This window comes from Phyllostomus discolor, chromosome 15 (assembly GCF_004126475.2).
Source record: "Phyllostomus discolor isolate MPI-MPIP mPhyDis1 chromosome 15, mPhyDis1.pri.v3, whole genome shotgun sequence".
Taxonomy (NCBI): domain Eukaryota; kingdom Metazoa; phylum Chordata; class Mammalia; order Chiroptera; family Phyllostomidae; genus Phyllostomus; species Phyllostomus discolor.
In genome coordinates, this window is record NC_040917.2 from 12008898 (window position 1) to 12035733 (window position 26836).

The window sequence follows — 26836 nt, forward strand, 5'->3', positions numbered from 1 at the left end:
TAAAATGGAAACAATTTCAAATGATTTAAGAGTCATTTTCTGAAACACACACAGGTGCCCCCACACACCCCTGCAGTTTACCTTGAAATTCGTCAAAATGAAGAATGGCTTGATGAACACACAATACATATGTGGCCAGAAATGTGATCAAACTAATATAATGTTATTAGCAGAATCAAGATGGTGTGGATATAATAAGCATATGGTCACTACAAAATTCTTAAATTTCTGTGTACATTTGAAAATTTTCATTAGAAACATTAGAAAAAATCTAGAATAAACAATCATATATAAGTAATCACTTGCATTAAAAAAATATACAAATAGCTCGCAAATTAACTCTAGTGAAAAGAGGAAATAAACAGTTTAAAAAGTAAAATTTCTGAGAATAGTATGCATAAAGTCTAAGGAATGCACTCGAAGCTGTACAAAAAACTTTATAGTCTTAAACAGGTTTTCTACTAACCAGAAAAAAATAAACATAAACATAAATGTATTAATCAACAAGCTAGTAGGCATAAGCATTAGAGATTTTAAAAGAAATTAATAAATTTAAAATATAAAAGCAAAAAAAAGATAAATCAAAAAAGTAAATTTAAAAAAAGTACTAATATCCCTAGCAGTTTTTTCTTTAATCATCATAAACATTTAGCTTTGTAATAAAAGGACATGATTTTTAAACATTTATGAAATCATTATCTTTATGACTGTGTGCCTCTAAATTTAAAATTCTCAACTAAGTGAATAAACTTCCAGGAAAACGAAAATGATGTGCCTGACTCAAAAACAGGTAAAACCTGAACAGACCTGAAATGGCTACAAAAAACTAAGGACCCGAAAAACCTGTTCCAGAGTCCCCTTGTCATCTTTCAGATCCTAAACGCATCAGTAAACTAGGTGTAATCTGACCCAAAAGAGTTTTTTTCCAGATGAGCTTGCCAAAATAATTCTAAAACACATCTGGAAAAAATAAGCATACAAAGATAATGAGGTCAATTCTGTAAAACCAGTGCAGTGTAAACAGCCTGTCCATTTGTAAGCAGATATTATAAACCTATGCTATAAAACATGGTAACAATGTAGCAGTGCAGGAATAAGCAGGCAGGTAGATGGAAGAACTAGGAATTAATCTATGAAGACATTTTAAATTGTGACAGATAAAGAATTATGCAGTAAATGATACTGAGACACAAGGCTATGTTAGATCCCCATGTACACTTTAGATAAATTAACATGTTTGCATGTAAAAATTCAAATCATAAATTGTGCAAGAAAAAATATAGATTAAATACTCAGTAAAATTTTGTGCAGTGGGATAACTTCACAACGAAAAGAAAACGACAAACAGGGCTATATACAAGTTAAAATCTTTGTTGGGTAAAAATAAGAAATTAACAAGGGAAATGACAATCTGGGGAAAAATATTTTACAACATACATGATAAAGGAGCTGTTACAAGTGAAGACAGTGATGAACATTCCCTTAGAAAAATTGAGCAAAAAATTCAGCACACATACTAATAACTCAGGTTACAAATACAATGGCCAATAAACATACATATTTTAAAATGTTCAGAAATATGCCCCAGCCAGGTGGCTTAGCTGGTTGGACTAGCGTCCCATACCCAGAAAGTCTGCAAGTTCGACTCCCGGTCGGGGCAGATGTCTAGGCTGTGGGTTCCACCCCAAGTCAGGGCGCATACAGACGAAAACGATTGAGGTTTCTCTCTCACATTGATGTCTGTCTGTCTCTTTTTGTCCCCCCCCCCTCTCTCTACAATCAATAAACATTTCCTCAGGTGAAGATGTAAAAAAAAGTTCATATGTGTTACTAATAAGAGAAATTTTAGAGAGGTTTTTAGTTTATAAAGTTGGCAAAACTTACAAAAAGATACAAAGACAATCTTATATACCAATTGTGGAAGTGTGCACTGGCATAGATGGGGTGTGGAGGATTTCACTAGAAAACTAGAAAAGGTTTTAGAATTCTGTATGTGCTTTGATACAACTAATTTATTGAAATATTGGCAAAGGAAAATACTGATTTGCAAAGGAGCTTCTATCCTTCATTTCCATAAGTTGTAAGTAAATTACAAGCTTGATAAAATGGACTGCTATACCTCCATGAAAATTTAAAGTCAGAAAGTTTAATTTCATGATAAAATGCTACCAGATTTAAACCAGAATAAACAACATATAACGGTGATGCCACTGGCTAACGGGATTATTGGTGTGTTCTTCCTGATTTAATGGTATTTCCTAAATTTTCTGCAAGGATTAGTTTTGTAGTATATAAATAAAGAAAAGTATGAAAAAATAAGGTGGCCTTCAGTTTACAATGCATTATTTATACAATAAGAAGTATTTATTGGGTAACCAGAGCAAATAATATTATATAAGGGCTTTGAGATAGCTACTTTGAAGTTACTGCCTTAAAGAGTTGCTACCGAAAGTCTTCTATTTGCAATGTTCCTTTTTCACCAAAATAAAATGTCATACTTTACCCTTACGTCACCAAGTATGCTCATTTCCCCTATTTGTTTCCTCAAATCAGTTTCTAGCTGGCTGCCTGGAGTTCAAGACCCCTAACCAGCTCCTAAGTGTTGAATCTGCACTTCTTCTATTCCATGGAGCATGTGACAAACTCTTACCCAGTGAAACACCTGCCAGAAAAGGCCAGTTAAAGGAGGGGAATTCTCCAGGGGACTGGGAAAAAGCAAGCCTGCCTGACTCATTCCCGTTATTTAGACACTCTGCCTAGAATTAAATGATGTTTCAATTAGAGAAAGTTATCATCTCAAAGCCTCTCCCCAGCATCATGCCCTCTCCGCCACCCAACAAAAATATTATAAGATGATGTGCAAAAACTGACTATGGGGATGAAATGGGCAAGGAGTAAAAAAACTATTCTTACAGAGCCAGAACAAAAAAAATAAGTTTTCATTTGTCACCCCAACCAAAACATGTCTTCAAATCTAACACCTTCAAGGGGTACCACACGTGGGGCAATGCAGGAAGGAGAGTGCTACCTGCACGTTCCACCTTTCATTTGTCTCTTACATCTATCTCGCTTGTTTTCCAAAATAAACCTTAGAGGTGGTTGGCCTATCATTAGCTCTGTTTTACAGATGAAGAAGCTAAGCTTCTGAAGTTCAAGCGGCACACTGAAGACCACACAGTGTACGTTGCTGACAGCCAGCAAACCTCACCGGCACTGCCTCTCCCGTTCAGACCTCTGCAGCAGCACCAGCAGCAGCAGCCAGGCCCACTCACCTAAGAAACAGCAAAGGCCTATTTATGATTAACACTTTGTTCAGAGCTTCAGACGGAGAAGCTCCTTGGGAAGATACTGGGAACATCCCCACGGATAACTACAATAAAGTGAGATCTAATAGAATTACTTTCTCGGAGACGGTTTGTAAGGAAAGAAGATATTACCTGATTCCTAAGTATTTAGGTGATTAAAGGCGGTATAGGTGACTGATCATTCCTTACATGTAAAAATACTTTTCTGTACTGAGTTTTTGGGACCTCTCACTGGCCACTTCGAGGCAATCCTTCTTGATAGCTCCTTCTCCCTTGCTAAGCCTTCACTGTAGTAGCAAGTCTCCATTCCTGGACCTCTCAGCAGCCTAAAATCAATGAACCCTCAACCTAAACGATGTCTTTCCAGTCTACCGATGCTGCTTAAAATTTAAATATCTTCAGTCCAAACCTCTCCTCTGAATTCCAGATTAGGTGTTCGACTGCCTACTTGATACCTCCACCTGGATGTCTAAACAGACATTTTAAACTCATTACAGCCCAAACTCTTGACCTTTTAAAACCAGCTTGGCAACTCCCACTATACTGACACTACTAACTGCAGTGCAAACCATCGACACCTTAGTCTAGATCACTCCGAGTGTCTCTTAGCTCATTTCCCAGGTCCCGTCCTTGTTCTCTCCAGTCTATTATCCACAGAACAGCCAGAGCCATTCTTGAAATATATAACCCAGTTCTTATGCCATTCCCCTGCTCAAAACACTCCAACGAACCCCCAAAGCAGTTTAAATAAAACCAACCAGTACAATCGCTATCCAACATAATTTCTTCCTATTGTTCCTTCCTCGCTCACCCACCTCCAGCCAGCGGCCTCTCTGTTTTCAGAATTCACCCGCCCCACTCCTGTCTCAGGCCCACTGCACTCTCTAACCAGACACCTGCCACGTGGCGGGCTTCCTTACCTACTGCAGGTCTCTGCTAAGTGTCACCTTCTCGGAGACATGTTCCTGGACCACTCTCTAAAGCAGTAACTGTCAGGTGCAGAATGTTATATAAAGAGGCTATTTTTTATGTAAAAGAGAAACAGACTCACATGGAGAGCAGGATGACAGCTAGTGGTGGGTGCGGGGCGGGGCGTCAAGGGGTGGAGGGATTAGCGGAAAGGAAAACAGATGTGTGGACATGGGCAACAGTGTGGTGACCGCTGGGGGGAGGGGGGTACAAGGGGACTAAAAGGTAATGGAAAAATATGCAATAAAGATTTTTTTAAACCCTCCTAAAAAAGAACATATACTACTTGCTTAAATTTTAAAAAATTTGCTTGGAAGATAAATACATAAAGAGCATAGAATGGTTATCTTCTTATTTAAAAACAAATAAACAAACCCATTCAAAGGGTTTTAGTATTTTGTATCATCTTTTACCTCCAGCATGTTTTATTTATGTAACACTTATTCTATTTATAAACCTGCAAGGCTCTGTCCTGAGCTATATCCAGTACACGGCCAGGATAAAGACATAAGCAGGCTGGCGCGTTACATTTATAAATGTCAAAAAGCCAGGAAGGGAAGCTAATCCCTTGGATGACGGAATCATGATTCAAGAAGATCTCAACAAGTTTTAACTATGGCTATATTCAAAGAGGTGGTTGTGAAAGGGTTAAAAGCAAATACTGCTTCAAAAACACCATGTACGTAGATATACAGAATGGGAGAAATCTTAACACAAAAAGATGCTGGTTTATGTTGACTGTATCAGTGGTTTCCAGATAAATTTTTCAAAAAACCCCCACAAAACAAACCAAAAAAACCCAAAGAGAAACAACATAAGGCTGCTGACTCTTTATTGTTTATTTGAGAACACTAAAACAGAACAAAAAAATCCAACACAAATATCCAAAGAAACTTAGCACACACACAATCATTTGATGTAGAAAGGTCACTTTAACATCAGAGAAGTAGAAACACAGAATTTCAACAAAAAATATAAACCCTTGAATTGCATATATATAACTTGAAAAGCTAACATTTTTCTCCCTTTTTTCCTGTTATTCAAGAGTTAACACAATTTTAGACTGTAAACACACGTGCATTGCTTACACAAGGAATAACTTCACTATACCACATCCAGGCCATAACTGAAGAATTAAACGTGGAAACTAGATCAGAAGAAAACAGCAAAACTGACTGAATCCAGTTGACAGGGATGAGAAAGGTAAAGGAAACTATACCATATGAAGTTTTCGGGGCTGTGACATTTAAGTTAGAAAAGGGAAAACCTAGCACGGACCCGATATGTCGATATGTCGAGGAAAACCTTGCTGTGTCTCACTCTTAAAGACAGCCACTGGGAAGTCACATGACGCAGAGCAGAGCAGATACAAGCACGATGTAAGTTAAGATCTTCCTGAACTTTTCAAATGCTAAGTGAGCCGGCCAATGCCAAATTTTTTTTCATGGAAGCGCTGTTTATGGAGAAGCTGGATTCAATAACATCTCAAGGATATTAGTAATAGGTATGACAGAACTTCTAAAGTCTCCTCTAATTCTAAAGTTTTGTGAATCAGAGGGAATGCATGTTGCCCTTTGAACCTACTACAAAAGATGAGCAGGAAGAATTTTGGCTTTCCTCAAAAAGACGAAGTGGGCTCTTCCACTTAGCAATGTGCCAGCCAAAACTATCCCCTAACTCTGGGCCGCAGCTGCTCTCAACTTCAAATGTAGAAAATAGTGTCTTATTTACCAGACTGTTGCCTGGATCACACCCACACTGCCTGGCACTTAGTAGGTGCTTAACACATGGTAGACATTATTCATTTATTTAATAAACATCATGTACCAAAGGAGAACATTTCCTATACCAGTTATTGATTATTGTTACACTCAAATATGGACTTCTCTGCTGTAACTCAGTTCTGGTTTTTCAAACTTAATGCATGCTTGGTATTCTTTTCCACTTCTATGCTCTGCGCAACCCCTATTTGCATGTTAGTAATTTTTTACAAGTTTTCTTGAACCTTACTTTGGTTAGTTTCCTGTCTGTTTTTGTTTGACATAAAAGTGGGCTTTACCTTCAGTACCTATTGGCTATTTTATTCATTTTGCCCCAAAGCAATTTTATAATATATGGTTCGACAATCATTTCAATGAACTAGACTATATATCCAGTTTAATCAACCTTACCACTAGACATGTTTTCTTATTCTTTCGTATTGCTCACACAGGGCAACTCGTTGCTGAGCACTTCTCTCAAGAAATATATGAGTAAATCAATTAAAAACCCATTCCACCAAATCTAGTTCATTGTTAGAAATCTTGATCATTAACAAAAGTTTATGAAATACAGTCTGAGATTTCTCTCTAGAAGAGGAAACTCATTTGTACTGAAGCACATCAACATTCAATGCTCCAGTCATCAGTATTTATCCAGGGAGCGTTTTTCGGATAGTATGTAATTACTCTTTTGTCACACTTACAACGTAATTTGCAACTAAATGGTTACTTTAGCTGGCAATTTAGTATCATGCTGTCTGTAAGGGATTTAATAGGATAGCTTAACACTGCTAGTGTTCCTTATAGACTAAAACATTACCCACTAATTAAAACAGTAAAAATTATTGTTCAGGAATAGATTTTGTTGAATAAAAACCGTGGTGACAACTTTAAACATATACAGTATCCAGGACTAGATGAGTGACATCTGATTACTAGCTGATGCAATAATAAAACAAGTGTTTTTTTTCTCCAGTGACAAAACCAGAAACTCATACTTGGAACAAATAAACCAAATCATTAAGCACAGACTTTTTAGAAGCACCCTGATATCTGCATTTATAGGAATAATGTACAATAATTCTATAGTGTAAATTTCACTATTCTAATGCTAAGACAAAAAACCATGCAGATGGTTATTTATTTCCATACAAAGTAATTTTAGAACACCATGAAATTTACCAGTGAAATACATTTCAAGTGTGATTTAATATAATTCCACATACTGATTATAGTTACAGATTATCTTCAAGTAAGTTTAAATTCGAAAGAACCATTAGTTTTAAAAGTCTATTAAGTGCAATGCAGAATTTAAGGGTAAAAATTATAAAGTGACAAAAAAGTACTTTATGGCAATATCAACTCAATACAAAACATAAGTTTACTTTTGCTGAGTTCAACAAAATTTCTTCCTGAAAAGGTAAATTTTTGTTTACAATAATTCATTAGTTGAATGGACTTCACAGGCTCTTGTTACTTGGCAATTTTATTTTTAACAGTTTATAGACTTGATCATAACATAAAGTACTACTGAATATCATAAAACATTAAAATACAGACACTAATAAATAGTAAGGGGAAAATTCCAAGTTCCTGTTTTTATGAAACGCCCACGTTGTAGTATCTTTCCCCACATCACTGATTTATGAAACTAAAGTTCCACTACAGTAGAATTATTATTTTTACATTACAAAGGATCTGAGTAATACAACCCGGGTACCAATGAACTTGACTGTCGCAGACCACTCAGCCTGCAGGGAAGCTTTCCGTCCATGTCCACAGGGCAGGGGACTAAGGGACACAGTGGACAGAGCCTCTGCAGGGCAGACCTTGGTTTTAGTTGGCTCTGCCTTTCATTAGCAGTTTGGCTTAGTAGACAAATCAGTTAACTTTCCCAATTTTAGTGCCCTCCTCTGTCAAGTGCACTTGAACTCTTCGGTTTTAAAATAGCAAAATCAAACAACATCTATAAAGTTAGTGGGAAGTACAAGCAGCCCTGGTGTAACTTAAAAAAAAAAAAAAACAATGGCAGACAAATACAAGATGGTCTGTAACTTGCAGTGTAGTATTTCCAGGGCCGGATTCCTAAATCCTGGAAGCGCCCCCAGGCAGGATCCCAGCAGGGAAGTTCCAGACCTGCACCCGTCACACAACTCTCCTCGCACATCATTCCCCCACCTGCTCCTCCCCGTCCCGCTTCTCTCTCTCCTGCTGGTTCCGACGCCGGCACACGGTCCGGACGCATCCCAAGCTGAACCATCAAATCATTTTAAAAGATACATTTTCAATGTATCTTCTGCTTCAGCACATTTCCCTCACATGGGAGTGAATTTTCATAAACGGAATAAAAATATGAATAAACAAATTCGTAAGTAGAAATGCACCAGGCCTATTTTTTTTTTGTTTGCTTTGATTGCTTAAAAAAGAAAAAAAAAAAAAGCAAGCTGTATCCTAATCTATTCACTCGGGAGCGTGCATGCGTTCCCCACCCAATGAAAAAACAATTCTGCTGCTTCATCTCCCGGCCACACAATAGCTCCGTCGTCCGCCCTCCCCGCCCAGTCCGCATCGCCATCTAGTAATTTTTCATTGATCACCTCGCCAACGCTTGCACGGGCACTGTCCCTGTCCTGCAGGAGCTGACATCCTCCAATTTAATAAATCAAACTCCACTGGACACCAAGGAAACAGAGATCCTGTGACTTAGCATCCAAACCCCACGTCTTCCCGCCCAGCCTTCGGTCAACTGCTAAGATTTCTGCCCCAACCCCCCCCCCCCCCCCCCCCCCCCCCGGGTAATGAAATGAAGGCAACTATCCAAAACCAGAATTTGAATCTCAGGACAATGAAGCCGACAGGAAGCCACTCTCTCCTCCCCGGGGTTTTTACTACGGAGCCGGAGCCTGCGCGGGGTGCAGTCGCCTGGCAGGGTGCGTGACACCACGGCTTCCACGCCCTCCGCCCGCGTCCGCAGGCCCCTCGGCTGGCCTCGCGCCAACCGCCCCACATCCCAGAAGCGACCACAAAGAGGGATCGGGACTGCCGGCTGCTCGGATCCGGGAGGAACCGCGTCCCGGCGGCTGTGGCGGCGCAGCCATTCCCTGCGAGGCTCCGCCCGCGCCCCTCGCGCTGCCACGGCGGAGGGGGAGGGCTGCACAAAGCCCGGCGCGAGCTGAAACGATTCGATACGTTCCGGGAACCAGGCGGCGGCGGCGGCGGCACCGGAGGGCCGGCGGGCGGGCGGGTCGGGTTGGAGGGGCGGCCCCGCCGAGTCCCGGATCCGGTGCGTGGGGGTGGCGGCGCCGCGCGGAGCATCCGGGAAGCGCCCCCTCGCCTCCCGGCCCTGCACCCCCCGCCCCGCCGCGGGCCGCGGCCGGAGCCCCGGCTGCGATCCCAAGGAAGAGCATGTGGAAGAGCGGCGGCTGCAGCGGCGGCGGCGGCACCGGCAGCGCCTGACCCCAGCGATTGAGCGCATCACTTACCCCTCACCGCTGAGAGCGGGACCGGGCGGGAAAGGCGGGGCGCGTTGCGTCCCGCGAGTCTCTGGCACGCCGTCCTCCCCCACCCCCACCCTGTCGTTGTCGTCTTCGTCGTCGCTGTCGCTGCGATCGAGCTCCCGGCCTCTCAGCTCCGCTGGGCAATACGTTATTCCACACACGCCCCACACATAGCGGTAACGGCAAAGAGCGGCCGCCTAGTGCGCAGGCGCTTGGGAAAAGGGCGAGGAGCCCGGCCCTATCCCCTTCTCCGGCTCCGATCCAACGATCTCTTACTGCGCAGGCGCCAAAAGCAGACAATGAAAAGGGGTTGTGCAGAGGGTCTCAACCCCTGGCTTTTCCAGCTGCCTACTGCGCAGGCGTGCCTCACAGACCAACTTGAACAATGAAGAGGACCCCAGGATTAGCAGGGACCGCAACTGACGAGGACTACAATTCCCAGCGGGCAGTGCGCCAAATCCAAGTAGAGGTCGGGTTGCTGGGCATGCTAGGATTTGTAGTGTCAGCTGTCATTCACACTCAGCTTTTTGGAAGGTTTAGAACTTCTTTTTCTTGCTTATTTGGCCGTTTTGACAAATGTCGTGGCTGAAGAGTGTAGAGCTTATTTGCGTCCTTGACAAGCTTGAAGGATCGAATGCTTACTAGCAGATTTGGAAGGGTCAAGGCCTTCAGTGAGCCCTTTCTGTCAGTGGGGTGGTCCAAACAGCAGGATGAGTTGAAGGCAGGACTAAGCCAGGAAAAGGGCGGAGCCTCCATGCAGTTTCTTGGCAACCGGATCTGGCAACCAAACGGCAGAAGCCTGCGCTCGGAGCGCGGTGCCCTCTGGGAATTGTAGTGTTGTTGGAAGGGCTCTCAGGAACGTCAAGACTGCAAATCCGAGTCTGTGAACCACAAGTCCCATCATACACCAGGAGGGCCGGTGGGTGGGATGAGCTCCTACGAGCGCGGTCCAGGGTTCCTGACTCCCCATTGACAGCAGCAACAGGAAGCTGGTGGGTTCTGCCAGGGCGCTAAGGCCTCCTGTTCTGGGAGGGGAGACCACTGGACAGTGTGTCACCTAACTCCCATCTCTAGGTCCCGAGTGTGTGCATGGCGAAGTCCCCGGAGAACTCTACCCTGGAGGAGATTCTGGGGCAATACCAACGGAGTCTCCGGGGTGAGTTGCTCCAAACCCCTGTGCCATAGCCCCTTGGTACCATGGTCTAGTGGGCGGGAGATGGCAAGGTGCCTTTCTTAATGCCTTGGATCGGCCCCAGCCGGGATGCGGAGGAAGAAGATGGATGTTTTTGATGAAGGATGGAGTAGTTTTGTTTGTTTTTACTATTAACCAGTGGCGTTTCCATTGATTCCCTTGGTTACCTTAACCCACTCTGATCTTGACATAGATGTCTTTCTCATACTACGCCCGCAGAAACTTTTGGATGGCTCTATGCCACTTTTGCACAGTTCTCCTACTTCGCTCTTTAGCCCAATAAGTTCCTGATTCATGCTTTTTACACATTCAAATTATGGTGTAATGGATTGGATGGGATTTATTGGACCAGGGGAAAAAACAGCACTAATAATTAATTTAATCACAACAGCTATATGTAGTGATCTGGGCTATTTACATATATTAAATCATTTAAAACTTCAAACAACCTTATGAATATACCTATTTTACACACGGGGGAGTGGAGGTGTAAAGACATTAAGTGAGGACAAACCCCACACAGGCACAGTCAGATATTAAATTCAGTCAGACCTGTTTTAAAAGCTAATGTGTTTCTTTATTAATCATGCCACAATTACTACGACTGAAACCTTACTTAGCTAAATCAGATTTTTTTCGTAGAGTACTCTGTGAGTGAATATGTATAGAAATGAAGTCCCTACTTGTAAAGAGTTCTGTCTTCTTGGATATCGTACATGACATCTAGAAACCTCAATTCTGTTCTTTTAAAGTGGAAGTTAGGATGTTGTATACAGGGTTGTTGTGAGGAGCGAATGAAATAATCCATGTAAAGCAATAATTTTCAGACTTTTTTTCTGTTCCTCATCAGAAGTACATTTTGTATGGAGCGCATATATACATATATATATATATATATATATATAAAAGAAAAGAAAAGCTTCATTAAGGAATATTTCTTCTACTAGATATAATATGTAATACACTCTATTTTACATTCTGTTGCACTTTCTTAACCCTCTACCATGACCAACCATTTAAAAAAATTATTTAAAGCACATAGAATGCTGACTCATATATTAATTGAGTGCCTGTGTGTTAGGCATACTAGGTGCTGGGGATACAGTGAGGAACTAGACAAAGTCCCTGTCCCCTTGGAGCCTCTGGATTAGTGGGGGAGAAAGACAGCAAACAAAATAATTACAGGTCGCTCTGGTAGAAATTAAGGGTGAAGATCGGTGTTTGGCACATAAGAAGCACTCATTACATGTTAGCTGCTACTTATAATTGGTACTTGCACCAAAGTGAAGATTTTTCAAGGAGATTAGAAAGTTTATTTTCAAGTGACTCGAGACTGTGTAAGAGTTATTGTTTATTGTTCCCATCTGTCAGCAGCGTCAGAAAAAGCGCCAGCATTCAGTATTCAAACTGCAAGAGTAAAATTATTGGTCTTCATGAATGCCTTCATCACCCTGCTAATGTTTCAAGAACTGTTAGATACAGAAATAACCACTTCTAACTTTTCCTTTGAAAGCAACAAAAATACCGTGCACGGTGACAATATGAGTGATTTTGTTTAATTTTTGAGGTTGGCTAAAAATTGTTGTTTTGCATTGTGTCTCCTAATATTTCTCCTTCTTGACCTTGTTTTGAATTTTTATGTAAGTATTAGGGGCCATTTAATATTAGGCATTTTGATGCAGTGGTTAATTTCAAACTAATGTTTTAGTGCTATGTTTAATACCCATGTTGCTGCTTTTAGTGATTATAATGTGAAGAGTTTTCATTCAAAGCTAATATGTTTTAAAATACATTTTAATTTCAGTGTGCTAATAATATAAGATAGTGAAGACATAATCAAAAGCAGACAAAAAGCAAAGAAACAAGCTCACTTTAAAAAGTTTTAGTGATTGCTTTAATAATGAATCAACAATGGAACCTGATTTTTTATGGGTTTTCAGGACTTATTTGATTACTTATTTAGAAACATTTTTATTTTCATGTTTATTTAGTTTATTTAACACCTCATGGAAGGAAACAAAACAGATAATTTTGAAGCAGAGCATAATCAGAGGTTCTTCATGTCATACATATAAATTACCACTTACAAATAGGATAATTCCCCTAAAGTCAAAATTTGTTTCTGAATAAACAAAATATGGTGACATTATTATATATGGGGAACTTCATGATTTTGAGTGGTTGTGCTTAATAACTTGAGAATTGTGTTACTATAAAATTAGATAAAACATAATTTAAGTTCTTTTGAATTGATTTGTGTTTGTTCTGTTGGCTTATTTGGTTTTGTCTACCTGCCATTACTTCCCCAAAACATCTTACCTAGTTCAGGATTAGAGAAAAAGCTAATAAGAATTCTTGGTTTTCCCTTGCAAGTTATTCCTCTGACTTCTAAATAACTGTACATGTCATCATTACTAATATCCCCTCCTCTCTCTTCAGCCAGAAAGTAGCCACATAAAAATGCAAAATGCTTTCACAGTTTTCCATGCTAGTCCCTCATATTTTCCTCATTTATATGCTTTAAATATAAGTCTGGTATTATTATAGTAAATTAGAATTTAAACTTCTGCTGTAAAAAGCGCAACCAGAGTTCTGGCCTTTAAACCTTGAGTGGAAGTCTTGCTCCCTTAACTCCAAGGATCCTGGAGCAGCCCTGGAAATAGGGAGTCCATGTGCAGATCCCACCCTTACTTCTCACCCTGTCCCTTGCCCTTTCAGATGTAGTCACCATTTTTCCCCTCTAAAGATATCTCTGCTTTGGTTTGTCTGTGCCCCCAGTGCAAGAAATTGGAAAGGTTTAATGACATTTCTTCAGAGCAAGAGTTCTGGGGAAAAATAAACTGGAAGACTTCACTGCCCCACAAAGCTGTGATATCCCTACACTGTAAATGATATGAAATGATATGAAATGTAGTAAAAAAAAAAGTAGCCATAACCCAGGTATCCTGGGAGTCACTGAATTTAATATAGAACTGAAACTGCCTTGGGTGAGGGGGTCTCCCAGCAGTGTGCTTGGGGTTCATTCACCCTATAGACAACTATTATTCAAGACCCACAGAATGGCTGAGAACTATATAGGTAACTAGGGAGAAGAGCAAAGGTCTCTCTTCTCATTTAAATTCAACACGTTGTACAAGACCATGAAGTATAAAGTAAACTAGTTTGTAGCTAAGAAAGGGTACGAAAAAGCAGAATCATGGGCATCCCAGGCTGTTTTAAGTACACTTGAATGTAGGGGTATGATATTAGAAAGAAGGGAAGAACTTACTAGAAATGCAGTGTCCCGGCCTCAGTAACAGAATCACGCCTAGTCTGTTGCTGCGGTGTTAGCTAAGGGCAAGTTTCATCAGCGCCTGTGTACGTGACTCATCTATTCACCTGGTTCCCGGCCTTCTCTGGCCAGGTGCACATAAAGAAACATGGAACAGATTTGCATAGAGATAGGAATATGTCATTTATTTTCTGTGTGCATTACATATGCTTGCTCCCCTTTCTATTGCACCATTTTGGTGTTTCAAGCTCTAGACTGAATTCGTGGAAGAGTACAATGAAGTCAGAGGAGGAGAATGTGGCCCTAGGAGCCAGCTCACCATCTCTTACAGTTGCTTTGCTGATACCCATCTGTCACCTTAGGCAAGTTAATCAACCATTCTTGGATTCTTCGTCTTCATCTATAAAATAAAATTGGAACTAGATTTGAAAATTACTGCCTTTAGGAGCCAGACAGGTGACAGAATGTGTGATGGCATCAATGGAAGACATGAGGGAATGGTGAGGCTTGTGGCAGCGCTGGGCAGATGATACTTTTTCTAAAAACAATCCAATTTCTCTCTTGCTTTCTTCCTCTTTCCTTCCTTCTCTTCCCCTTTTCTTCCCCCTTCCTCCCCCACTGTACTGGCCAAACAAAACACACGTGGGAGCCCGTTTCCCACTCCAGGCACCCCTCTCAGACCCCCAGATCTCTAATGTTCCTCCCATCAGCACTGGACTGGACCATGTGCATGACAACAGCTCTGTTTCTCTCCAGTAAAAATAAGAGTAAAGAGGGACTTCCGGCCAAGGTGGAGGCGTAGGTAGAAACACTATGCCTCCTCGCACAACCAAGAGAAGGACAACAACAAATATAAAGACAAAAAACAACCAGAACTGACAGAAAATTGAACTGTTTGGAAGTCCGACAACCAAGGAGGTAAAGAAGAAACATTCATCCAGACCGGTAGGAGGGGCGGAGACAGGCAGCAGGGCAGAGAGGACTCGTGGCCAGGCAGCAGGTGACAGAACAGGAGAGGCAGCGGCTGGTGGACCGGATAAGGTGGTAGCTGGTGGAGTGGGTGATCCCACATTCACATGCAGATAAACCAGGAGGAAAAACTGGGGAGCGAGACAGACCACGCAACCCAAAACTCCAGTGCAGGGGGAAAATAAAGCCTCAAACCTCTGACTGAAAACACCTGTGGGGGTTGCAGCAGCAGCAGCAGGAGAAACTCCCAGCCTCACAGGGGAGTTTGTTGGAGAGACCCACAGAATCCTAGAATGTACACAAAACCACCCACCTGGAATCAGCACCAGAAGGGCCCACTTGGCTTGTGGGCAGCAGGGGAAGTGACTGAAAGCCAGACAAGAGCAGAGCAAGCAGCATTGTTCCCTCTCAGACTCCTGGCTCACATACTGCGTCACAACACAGCGACATGGATTGCCTCGCCCTGGCCAATATCTAAGGCTCCACCCCTTACTATGTAATAGGAGCGCCAAGACAAAAAAAAAAAAAAAAAAAAGACCCAAATGAAAGAACAGATCCAAGCTCAAAAAACCAACAACAACAACAACAAAGCAACAAAGAGATAGCCAACCTATCCAAAACACAGTTCAAAACACTGGTAGTCAGGATGCTCACAGAAATGGTTGAGTATGGTTGCAAAATAGAGGAAAAAGTGAAGGCTATGCAAAGTGAAATAAAGGAAAATGTACAGGGAATTAACAGTGAAGGGAAGGAAACCAGGACTCAGATCAACAGTTTGGACCAGAAGGAAGAAATAAACATTCAACCAGAACAGAATGAAGAAACAAGAATTCAAAAAAATGAGGAGAGGCTTAGGAACCTCCAGAACAACTTCAAGCATTCCAACATCTGAATCATAGGGGTGCCAGAAGGAGAAGTGGAAGAGCAAGAAATTGAAAACTTATTTGAAAAAGTAATGAAGAACGTCCCCAGTCAGGCCAAGGAAATAGACTTCCAGGAAGTCCAGGAAGCTCAGAGAGTCCCAAAGAAGTTGGACTCAAGGAAGCACACACCAAGGCACATCATAATTAAGTTACCCAAGGTTAAAGCTAAGAAGAGAATCTTAAAAGCTGAAAGAGAAAAGGAGAGAGTTATATACAAAAAAGTTCCCATTAATCTATCAGCTGATTTCTCAAAAGAAACTTTATAGGCAAGAAGCGACTGGAAAGAAGTATTCAAAGTCATGAAAGGCAAGGACATACATCCAAGATTACTCTATCCACCAAAGCTAAGGTTTAGAATGGAAGGGCAGATAAAGTGCCTCCCACATAAGTTCAAGTTAAAGGAGTTCACCATCACCAAGCACTTATTATATGAAACGTTAAAGGGACTTATCTAAGAAGAAGAAGATAAAAAATATGAAGAGTAAAATGACAGCCAACTCTCAACTATCAACAACCAAACCTAAAAAAAATGAATTAAGCAAACAACTAGAACAGGAACAGAATCACAGAAATGGAGACCACATGGAGGGTTATCAGCAGGGAAGATGGTGGGGGAAAAGGTACAGAGAATAAGTAGCATAGATGGTAGGTAGAAAATGGACAGGGGGAGGGTAAGAATAGTATGGGAAATGTAGAAGCCAAACAACTTATATGTATGACCCATGGACATGAACTAAGGGGCCGGGGGAATGAGGGTGGCAGGGAGTGTGCAGGATGGAGGAGAATAAAAGGGAGAAAATGGGGCAACTATAATAGCATAATCAATAAAATATATTTAAAGAAATAACAGTAAAGAGTAGAACTAGTTCATAGAAAGTGAAAGGCTGAAAATGGAAGTGTCTAACTTGGGGGTGATCCTTTGAGAAAACCGAAGATAATGCCAGTGTCCCATGTTTTACTTGTATATGATTGACGCATCTCCCTAAATCCTACAAAGGGTGTCTTTCTGTCCAGGGAAGGGCTCACATCTGCAGGAGGCCTGTGGTAATCTTACTAGCCAATAATTTGGTCACTGAATTAACCAGCAGTGATATCATCTGGATCTTTGGCGAGCTTACAAAAATATGTGTGTAACTGAAGCAAAAGCTGTTTTTCTCAGCTTTACTTATCAAACTCATTTCCTCTTCTTTTACTTCTTTTTCTTCATCCTCCCTTCTGCCCCTCCTACTCCTCCTCTTCCAGCTCCACCTCCTTTTTTTTTCTTTTTTGCCCTTCTTGAATCTTTTCTGAATATTTTATGCCATATACAGTATGTATATTATGTACACACATAGACATACACATTCTGCACAGCTAATGTTTGCTTATTTTTTCGATTTACTATCAGCCTCATTGAGACCAAGACAGGCAACAGGCTAATACAGCCTCTGTGGAAGCATTCACTGTGAAATGACAAAATTATTTTGGTATTTCAGTGCAGACTGAACCATCTCTGTTTTCTAAAAAATTAAGGAAATGGCATGGTTTGGCTATTAAGTAAGGATTGGTAATGCAAATAAAACTTGAAAACATCTGAGTTCATTTTTTTGCTGATGAAATTTAAATTGCATTCTTTATTGTTTGTTTGATAGACTCATATGGCTTTTTTTAAATAGTTTCAACTTTTATGACCATTTCTTTTACCAGTGTGAGAAAAATCCAGTAGAATTTCAGTTTTCTTTTCCTATTTCTAATCAGGTAAAATGGGCAAGAGACAGGACTTAATATCCCAAAACGTAACTAGTCATTTCTAGCATTACCCAGAATCAAATGTGGCTCCGTGTTATGAAATTGTAAGGGCATTTTCACAGGTTCTTGGACAGAAAAAAGAGATTAAGTTGTTCTCAAGCTATTGAGATATTGAGAATAATTATATTCTCTCTTGGGCTGTTTAAAAGATATGCTCTAAGCACTTTGCTAAGATGTGTGTGTGTGTGTGTGTGTGTGTGTTTTACTTTTTATCATTTTCAGTTAATGATATTCCTTTCAGGGTCCAAAGGTTCAGAGTGTAGCTGGAAACGCACCTGTGCGCTTACCAAAGCAACCTTGATTTTGACCGAGCTTCACCCAGGCCCACTGGAATATTTAACGGAATGATCACCTAAGGTAGCTCTGAAAAATGGCCTTAGCATACAACAACTGCTTCGTGGGTTAGGCCGTGAAATGGAGCTAAATATAGATTCCAGGTTCTTGATCACAGTGGGGAGCGATCTAACACCTCGTCTGGACATCTGGGCCAGAAGTGCCCCACACCACCGCTGTGCCAGAGTAGCTCACTGTCCTGCCCACTTTTCATCAAGAGGAGGCTGCAGTCACGATGTAGCGACGTGGTGGGTTTGATGGACGTCTCTCCTCGAGACTGAGCACTAGCTGTCTTGTTAGATTGATCTACACCGGTAGTTCTCGGCCAGGTTGCTGTTTTCTGCCCAGAGGACATTGGTAATGTCTAGAGACGTTTTTGTCTGTCAGACCTCGGAGAGGGAGGGTGCTACCAGCTGGCACCCAGTGGATCGGGGCCAGGGATGCGGCTGAACATGTACAACACAGCCCCTTACAATAGAGAATTTTCAGGGCCACTTGTCAATAGTGCTGAGGTTGAGAATCCATGACCCCAAAGCAGCATGGCTTTGCCCACAGCCCTTGCTCTGCCGGAATCGTAATGGAGAGTAATTACGATTAAGGATACAGATTGTATTGGCTGGTGCTTTTGCCCGTGTTCTGCCAGTCTGGCTAGGATGACTTCTTTATCAATGGAAAGTGACAGGTGCATAAGCCCTCCCAGTCGGCGCCAGAAGAATACCAGGTGTACCCCTCATTCTGCATCTAGCCAGTCTCCTTGATTTGCCAACATCCATGCATCATTAATGATCTTCCAGACACTGCTTTCTTAAGATGTTTGCATTCTTGCTGGGATTATTTTCAGCCCTGGCGCCAAGCACTCGAGCACATTTGTCAGCTCTTACGAGTCTTCTGATAGTGTTTTCTTTGAGATTTCTGTACTGCCTATCTGGCACTACTTCTGATCTCTCTCTCTATTGTCATTGCCATTTACAAAGCGGGCTTTGTCTGATTTTGGAATATGCTGTTTTATCTTGCTTGTACTAGCTGTCAGTCCCTTAGTAAACAGGGACAGCAATCCTCTGAACTAGGCTGAGGCCCAGGCAAGGGTGGACACACACATGTATCTCTTATCTCGCTGTGGTCTCATTTTTCCGCTTGCCTGCCCTAGTCTGGGCTTGTTTGGAGAACGGCGGCGCATCTCGTGTGTCTCAGCCGAGGGAGGTCTGGTTGATTGCACGTTTTCTCAGAGACAGCTGGGCGCTTCACAGGGTGTGGCTCCCCAGCCCTGTCACCAGGATAATTCCCCTCCACTTCTCCCAGTACAGATGGAGAGTGTAGAAATTAATAATTCACAGTATGTGTGGAAGCGATGATGCCTCCTAGTCTGGGACATGCTTACCTTTTGTTCAAAAACACCTCGATGAAGAGAGGCCCGGAGGCGAGCTAGGAGTTAGAAATGGGGAAACTGGATTGCAGAAACGACTAAGACAGACACCAATCATCAGCAATCAGCAGCTGACTGACCCGTCTAGTGCGCATTGTGGTGGCTGATGTTTGGCTAGTGGACGAGCAGAGATATTACTTACTTAAACTTCCGTTCCTGTGATTCTGTAGGGCCCAGTGGTCCTATCGGTGTTTGTATTCATAATTAAGTTTATGCTCAGCCTGGGTTTGGAACTAGGAAGAAGGAATCAGGACATATGGAGAAATGCCCTGTCTTCTCAGGAGAGAAGAGGAAAGGAATATCGTTTCTTGTTTCCTCTTGGTTCTAGGCAGATAAAGCTGGGCGCACGGGCAGTGGGGCGGGAAGGAACTGGACCTCCTGAGTAACCTGGTTTCCTGCTGTGTAAGTAGCAGATACTGCGTCTGGGGGGTCGTGTTCTGAGTAGGGCCTCGGGCCTTCCGCCGCAGTGGCTCCAGCCGCAGAGCAGAGGGGTTCCGTCCGTCTGGAACCGTCGGGGCCGCTTATCCCTCAGGATTAACTCTGTCGGTTCAGCGTGTAGCACGTGTTCTGCAATGTATATTGAAATAAAAATATCACTTATCAAAATCTCAGTTTTCCGCATAACACCGTTTTCCTAGTGCAATGTGACATGTTGTCTCTGAATGTCATAACTTCGAGAAGACGACACGAGACATTGGAAGCATTACAAACAGGATTGATTACATGGGCTCAGGAAACTCTGCCATCATCACGCTCTGATGAAAGAGAGGGCTCTACCTATAGGGATTTCAACTGTGCGGGTTTTTTATTTTTTTAGATTTCCTTTGTTTTCCTTAATATAGCGTATTAGCTTTTAGTCAGATTAGGTATAAATAAATAATAATCCTTTGTCTTAGAGGCGCAGTCATTTGATAGCTCCGAGGAGCACACTCTTAATGTTAGCCCAGCCCTCTGTTTCCTTTCTGACGGATGCCTGGGAGATAAGTGCTTTATTCATAGATTTAAGTGCTTAAATCTAAAGCTCCGCGAACCGAACTGCTTATCATGTAACACTTTGATTTTCCTTGTCCGTGAACAAGTCTCTTTACAAAACACGTTCCTCAGTTACTGGGAAACCATTGCTGTTTCTTATTTTGCTAAAATCAGGAATGCGTCTTCTCCAGACTGCTCTTAAACTCAGGATGAGTCACAGGAGGATGGGCTTGTGCTGTCCGCAGCACCAGGCTCCTGCCAGAGCGAGGTCCGTGGGGACACAGGGGCGGGGCCGAGAAAATGAAGTGAGAAAGTCACTGGGTCACTTGTGTGCATGAGTAATACCGCGTCATGCTGTTTGTGTTGAACTCTGACCTGAAAGACCCGTTCGCTTTAGTTTAAGCCAGGTAGGAAATGAGTTTCTGCAGGTGAAGGACCTACGTTAGATACCTTGGCATATACGGTGTATTTTAGGGTGTATTTTCTTGTATTGACTTACGGTTATCTTTTCTGTTTCCTATTTTGAAATCAGTGAGCTTGGAGAGTAGGGAATCTGTTTTTCAAATGTCCTGGATGCTTATAAAGATATTCTCAGTGGTAATTGGTAATGAAACTATAAGTGTTTTATAGCTTCCTTCCAGTTCCCAATCGGTAGTAAAGAACAGAAGCTTTTCCTCCTGAGGACAGGAGAAAAATAGGCCCACATTGTCAAAGAGAGCCGAGATCGGAAGAGAGAAAGACTTCATTTCTGCCTTTGTGCTGAGTTGTTCTTAGGGAAAACGCCATCTCTGAAGAACTTAAGAACTGTGGAAAGGGAATCCAGTTGAAGTATTCAGATAATAGCTGCCCATGAACTTGTGTGGGAATCCATCTTTTTCCAACAGAAATGTCTGTTATATATATGTAAATGGTAAATTAATGAGGTGAAAAACAACTTTCCAATACAGATGTCAAAATTTGCAGATGGCGACTGAAATCTGGGTCCCGGCTCTAATGGACGAGAAACATTTTTTGAAATATTGACTTTTCTGGATTGGAACCAGGGAATTCAATCAGGAGAGTGGGAGAAACAATGAGAAGTTTAAACCTAAAAAGGGAACTGGACCTTAATGACTGAAGCGACCAGTCTATTGCCTGGTCCTCCAGCGGTTGCGCGTGTGAAGACACCCGTTAAAGTCGGGCAGAGGGACGAGGCCTGTCATCACCCGTGTCTCCAGTGTCATTCTGTCGTTAAGACTCAAGTCCTTGGTTTGGGGTTGCTGTTTCCCTAATAGTAATTTCAGTATACACTGCTGTATAACAAACCACCCTGAAGCTCGGTGGCTGCTTAGCGATCCCCTGTTCCTCAGGCCTCTCTCGTGCCATTGCATTCCGATGGCCTCTGGCCCTGGAGCGGCCTGGATGGCTCCACCGGGCAGTTGGCCGGGCTGGGCTCCTCCTTCTCCATGTGGTCCCAGGGCCTCTCCTTTCCTCATGGCCTCCCTGGCAGGGGAGTCTGACTTCCTGCTTGTGGCTTGGGGCTCACAAAAACAATCCTTCCAGGAGGGAGGAAGCAGAGCCTGTGAGACATTGTAAAGACAAGCCCGGTCTGGCCTGGTGTAACTCCCGCTGCATTGTGTTGGTTAACGCTTGACAGACCTGCTCAGTTTCCACGTGGGAGAGGAGAAGGGCAGGAGGCGGGGCTCCGTGGGGACCACTTTCAGAGGTGAACTGCGAGAGCAATGTGCCTTAAAACACTTCCTTTTAGACCGTATGCTCAGTGTGTGCTGGTGAGTTAAAGCTTCAATGCTAGGGTTAGCCAGTTGCACCAGCCAGGAATTTCTGCATGAGATGTAGTCAGCCAGCGTGACATCTGCAGAGCTGCGCTCCAGAGTTCACCGCTGGAAGCACTTTAGTTATTCAAAATTTGATTCAAAACCAAGCCAGGCAATTGGCTGTCTTGTGGTGGGGGGCGGGCCCACGGGAACAAAGAGGCTTCCCTGGGCAGATGCCCAGTATGGTGGAGTCCCCCTTGTCAGTTCTGCCCACTCAGCCCAGTGCCTCCAGGTGGAGTAGGGGAGCCTTAAGGGCTTTGCTTTGTTGGTTATTGTTTGGAGGTGTGGGTGGGGAAGGAGCCCTCCCCTTCAAAGCTCCTGCCGGCAGTACTATACACGGGGAATATCAACCACTGAGGTGTCAGGGACCTTAGAGATCATCAAGTGTAACCTTTAACCCATGAACTTAACCTCTCACTTCCTCTAGCACATCCCTCAGCAAGCTAGAAACAGCACTCTGCCTTTTGCCGTAGAGTATCAGAAGTCTTGCTTCTCCTTCAGGAACTGCCCAAGTATTGCACGTCACGTGGTCATCAGATTTCAGCAGCCTCACTTTTACCATGTTGTCATAGAACGCGCCAAGAGAAGCATTCACCAGCTGAAATGCACCCTGGGAGAAGGCGAAGTCAGCGTTGGGGAAGATGCTCTGGATCCTTCTTTAAGCGGCAGCGCAGGACACGAGGACACCGGGACTGCCTGGCTCGAGCTACAGCACAGCCATGCTGGTGAGCTGAGCGTGGTGGCCCTGCCCTGGATGACCCGCAGAGAATTCTTTCAACTCCGTGCAGTAATGACTCCAGCCCTTCCTCCGCTCGACTGCTATGATTTTATTCCTGAAATACAAATCAGCTAATAATACAGTTCCCTTGCTTATTTTTTTTTCTTTGACTTTCCAATGTCTATCTAGGCCAAAGTCCAAAATCCTAGCATCATAGCGATATTTCTGTTAGGTGGCTCCAAGCTACCTTGCTAGCCTCACGTTTCCACCCTCCGTCCAACCATCTGTCTTGCAAGCCACGTCCTGCTGGCCCTGCTCCTGTGCTTCCGCGTGTGCATGCCTTCTACTGGAATTTTTCTCACCCTTCTCTGCTTAGTGATTTCCTGTCCATCCTTCACAGCGATATCTTCTCTGTGGAAATAGGCACAATTAGGTGCTTCTTCTTTTTGTAGCACTATGTATGGCTCTGGGTCCACATACACACTTATATTGTTTTATATCTATGAGTGTATCACTCTTGCCCAATGGATTCTTAGCTCTTAAGTGGGAGAGATTTTCCCATCTTTTCTTTGCATCCCCAGTTCTTCATGCATAATATGGGTTTAAACAATATTTTTTAGAAGGGTGGAAGAAATGGATGGGTGATGATAAACTATGGATCTCAAATAAGATTAATAAATTCATTGCTTCTGCCCTGTAGTTAATCAACTCAAAGCTTTGTTGCATCAACAAGCAGCTAAGGAAAGTGAGGCATCTCCATCAAGAAGACGAAAAATGTCCCCTTTGGTAAGTATCAGTGTGTGCAACCCAACCAAAGCATTATTTTTCTCACTATGTTTTCACTTTACAATGTCATTTTAGTGGTACATGTTGTAGACAGTTCTGAGCAGGGCCGTCAGAGTGCGCAGCATTAAAAGAAATGGCCTTCTCTCTGATTATTTTAGCTGCACAAGAGGGACCTCTATGGCAGAGGGAATCCTGATTTTTTAATTCATTATTCACTTGAAAAACGTGAGTGAGGAAATAGTTGGGAGAATTTACCTGGCAATTGTTAGCAACTATAAAAAAGGAACAAAATGTGGAAAAGATTAGCCATTTCTTTTTTAGAAGGTTATATCTGTGTTTGATCATTTTAGAATTTACTTAATGATAATTCTAGCTGTCCTTTGTAGTATTCTTTTATTATAAATGTCAAAACCAAAGTATGTCATCTTATTCTACGTTTTAAAAATACCTGGTTGTAAAATGGTGTGATACAAGAAGTTACACCCTATTTCTTGTGAAATCTTTTATCACCATTGCTTTGACAGGCTATATTTTTCCTGATGGGAGAAATGTGCTATCCTCAAGGCTAAGAGAGGCGTGAAGAAAGGGTGAGGAAAGGATTTGGCCAGGTTTAAATGGCTGAAATAATAGTGAAGGTAGAATTTTACTCGGCACTACACCCTTAGCATCAAACACGTGTCCGAAGAAGCCCATCCTCAGGGAGTGGTTCTGCAGTTTCCGCTGGCCCTCCTCTTCCACGGAGCTTCCTTGGAGAGACTCGTCTCTTCATTTTTCCATATGCCATGTGCTTTCCATCACCACCTTCACTTTCCATTAAAAAATGTTCATGTCCCTGAATCTTATCTATCTGCAGAATTTATAGGATAGAGAAATAAATACTACTAGCTACATGTAATCTGGTCTCTGTTTATATGACATCGGTGCTAAATTGAATAGGAAGGTGATATTGGTGATTCTTTGCTAAATCCAAACACGCTGCACTTGTTGTTTTTTGCATAGAGGTCCCCAGAATATGAGGACACCAGCGTGCCTACTGTCCACAACCTCGTCCCCATCATCCACGATCAGTCCCAATACATCCACCACTTAGAGGCTGAAGTCAAGTTCTGCAAGGTGAGTTGCTCACAAAAAATGTAAAGCTACCTAAATTAAAGTTTACAGGAATGATGTCTTGTATGCAAAGGTGCTCTTCTTAGTCTTCGTGTTTATAGCAATACATTCACAATCGCTGTGATTGTATGTAGCAGGCTGGGGAGTGACGCCCTTGACCGTGCTGTTTCTCACTGCTTAGTTTCCCAGCAGCCCGTAACTGAGCTATGTCTCATATCTCTTGGTAATATGACCTCATGTTTCAGAATTTTTTTCTTTCCACTCCATTTACTTCAGCCCAGCTGATGGCAAATGCTTTGGAATAGTAATTCCAGTCATCCCCCCTCCCCCTTTTTCAACTTATTAAGCTGGGCACAGCAGGTAGGGACTTCAGCTAACGGACTAAATCTGCTCCATTGTCAGTATAAAGGTTGATACCTGGCCCTGGCTGGCATAGCTCAGTGGATTGAGCGTGGGCTGCGAACCAAACTGTCACAGGTTCAATTCCCAATCAGAGTACATGCCTGGGTTGCAGGCCATGACCCCCAGCAACCGCACATTGATGTTTCTCTCTCTCTCTCTTTCTCCCTCCCGTCCCTCTCTGAAAATAAATAAAATTCTAAAAAAAAATAAAAAAGATTAAAAAAAAAAGGTTGATACATTGACTTTGAATGATAAGAATGGTTCATGGGGGTGCTGAGAACAATGATCCGAAAGCCTTATGTGTCCCCTAAGGCTCAAAACACTAGACAGTGATATTGCTCGACTATTTGGAGTTTAGTAATGCCATACATGCCGTTGGAGTCCTTCTGACTTCCTGAAGTATGTTAGTGCTTTACTTTTTCTTTCTTTCTTTCCTCTGTCAATATCAGTGCATCAGGGCATATGATATTTTTATAGTGGTTACTGGTATCTTTTTGTATCACATCTTTGTCCCATTGGGGACAAATGTAGTCAGTGTTTTGGATCTTAGAGTACTAGAGGTGTGTAGTGGTAGCTCACTGTTTTCATTGCAATTAGTATCTGATGACATATAACACTGGACTTTTTCACGTGCTTCTTTTCCACGTGTAGATCTTCTGTGAGAGGTATGTGCATGGGTACTCTATTATTAGGCCCATGCACGCACACATTAAGGATTATGTCTTCTTGAAGAATTGCCCCCTTTTTATTTCTGCTTTTTTTCTTTGCTTCAAAGTCTGCTTTGCCTGAAATTAATATAGTTATTCCAGCTTTCTTTTGGTTTATGTTAGCATGGTATGTCTTTCACCATCCTTTACTTTCAATCTGTATCTTTATATTTAATGTGGGTTTCTTGTAGACACCATACACTTGGGTCTTGTTTTTTCCCTCTGACAGTCTCTGTCTTTTCATCGGTGTGTTCGGACCATGGAGGTTTACAGTGATTATTGATATACTTGGATATCTCTAGTATCGAGCATATTTGTTATTGTTGTCTGTTCATTGTCTTCCTTCCTTCCTTCCTTCCTTCCTTCCTTCCTTCCTTCCTCTCTTTCTCTCTTTCTTTCTTTCTTCCACTCTTTTTCTGCTATCTTTGGCTTTAAGTACTTTTTATTATTTCATTTTTTTCTCCTCTCTTATATCAGATGGACTTGTTTTTTTTACTTTAATAAGCAGTCGTCCTTGAGTTTGCAGTTACATTTACCACTAATCTCAGTCTACTTTCAAACAAAACTTGACCACTTCAGGGTTAGGGCAGATTCCTCATAACAGAGCATTCTTGAGTCTTCCCTTCTACTGTTTCTAACATTGCCGTTGTTCATTTCAGTTACACAGAAGCTATAATCTCTACATTCGCTGTTGCTACTATGACATTGAGCAAACTGCTATGTGTAATATATATGTAATATGTTATATGTAATATGGAGTCCTATATCAATTACGACTAAGACAAATTAAGGATTTTATCTCCATATATTTCTCCTCTTAACACTTTTTTAAATGTAGATCTGAGGTTATAACCCGTATAAATTTCCTCCTTTCTGAAGAACTTTTAATATTTCTTG

General features: G+C 42.2%; 2 protein-coding genes across 12 annotated transcripts in view; one reads left to right on the forward strand and one right to left on the reverse strand.

The window, feature by feature from the left end:
• The window catches only part of CEP170 (centrosomal protein 170), a 99870-nt gene extending 90084 nt beyond the window's left edge, over positions 1-9786 (reverse strand). For 5 of the 11 annotated variants that reach the window (XM_036016151.1, XM_036016149.1, XM_036016148.1 and 2 more), the window contains exon 1: positions 9517-9781. The gene's annotated coding sequence lies outside the window, so the exon portion shown is untranslated. Of the gene's footprint in view, positions 1-9516 lie in introns of all 11 variants that reach the window. The other 6 variants (XM_028531102.2, XM_036016145.1, XM_036016144.1 and 3 more) reach the window with 4 other exon arrangements.
• Positions 9787-10475: 689 nt separating this feature from the next.
• Positions 10476-26836, forward strand: part of SDCCAG8 (SHH signaling and ciliogenesis regulator SDCCAG8) — a 183513-nt gene continuing 167152 nt past the window's right edge. Inside the window, exons 1-4 of the mRNA XM_028531105.2 lie at positions 10476-10687; positions 22789-22941; positions 23635-23720; positions 24720-24833. Of these exons, the coding sequence (XP_028386906.2) occupies positions 10621-10687; positions 22789-22941; positions 23635-23720; positions 24720-24833 (420 nt within the window). The 5' untranslated portion in view covers positions 10476-10620. The remainder of the gene's footprint in view (positions 10688-22788; positions 22942-23634; positions 23721-24719; positions 24834-26836) is intronic.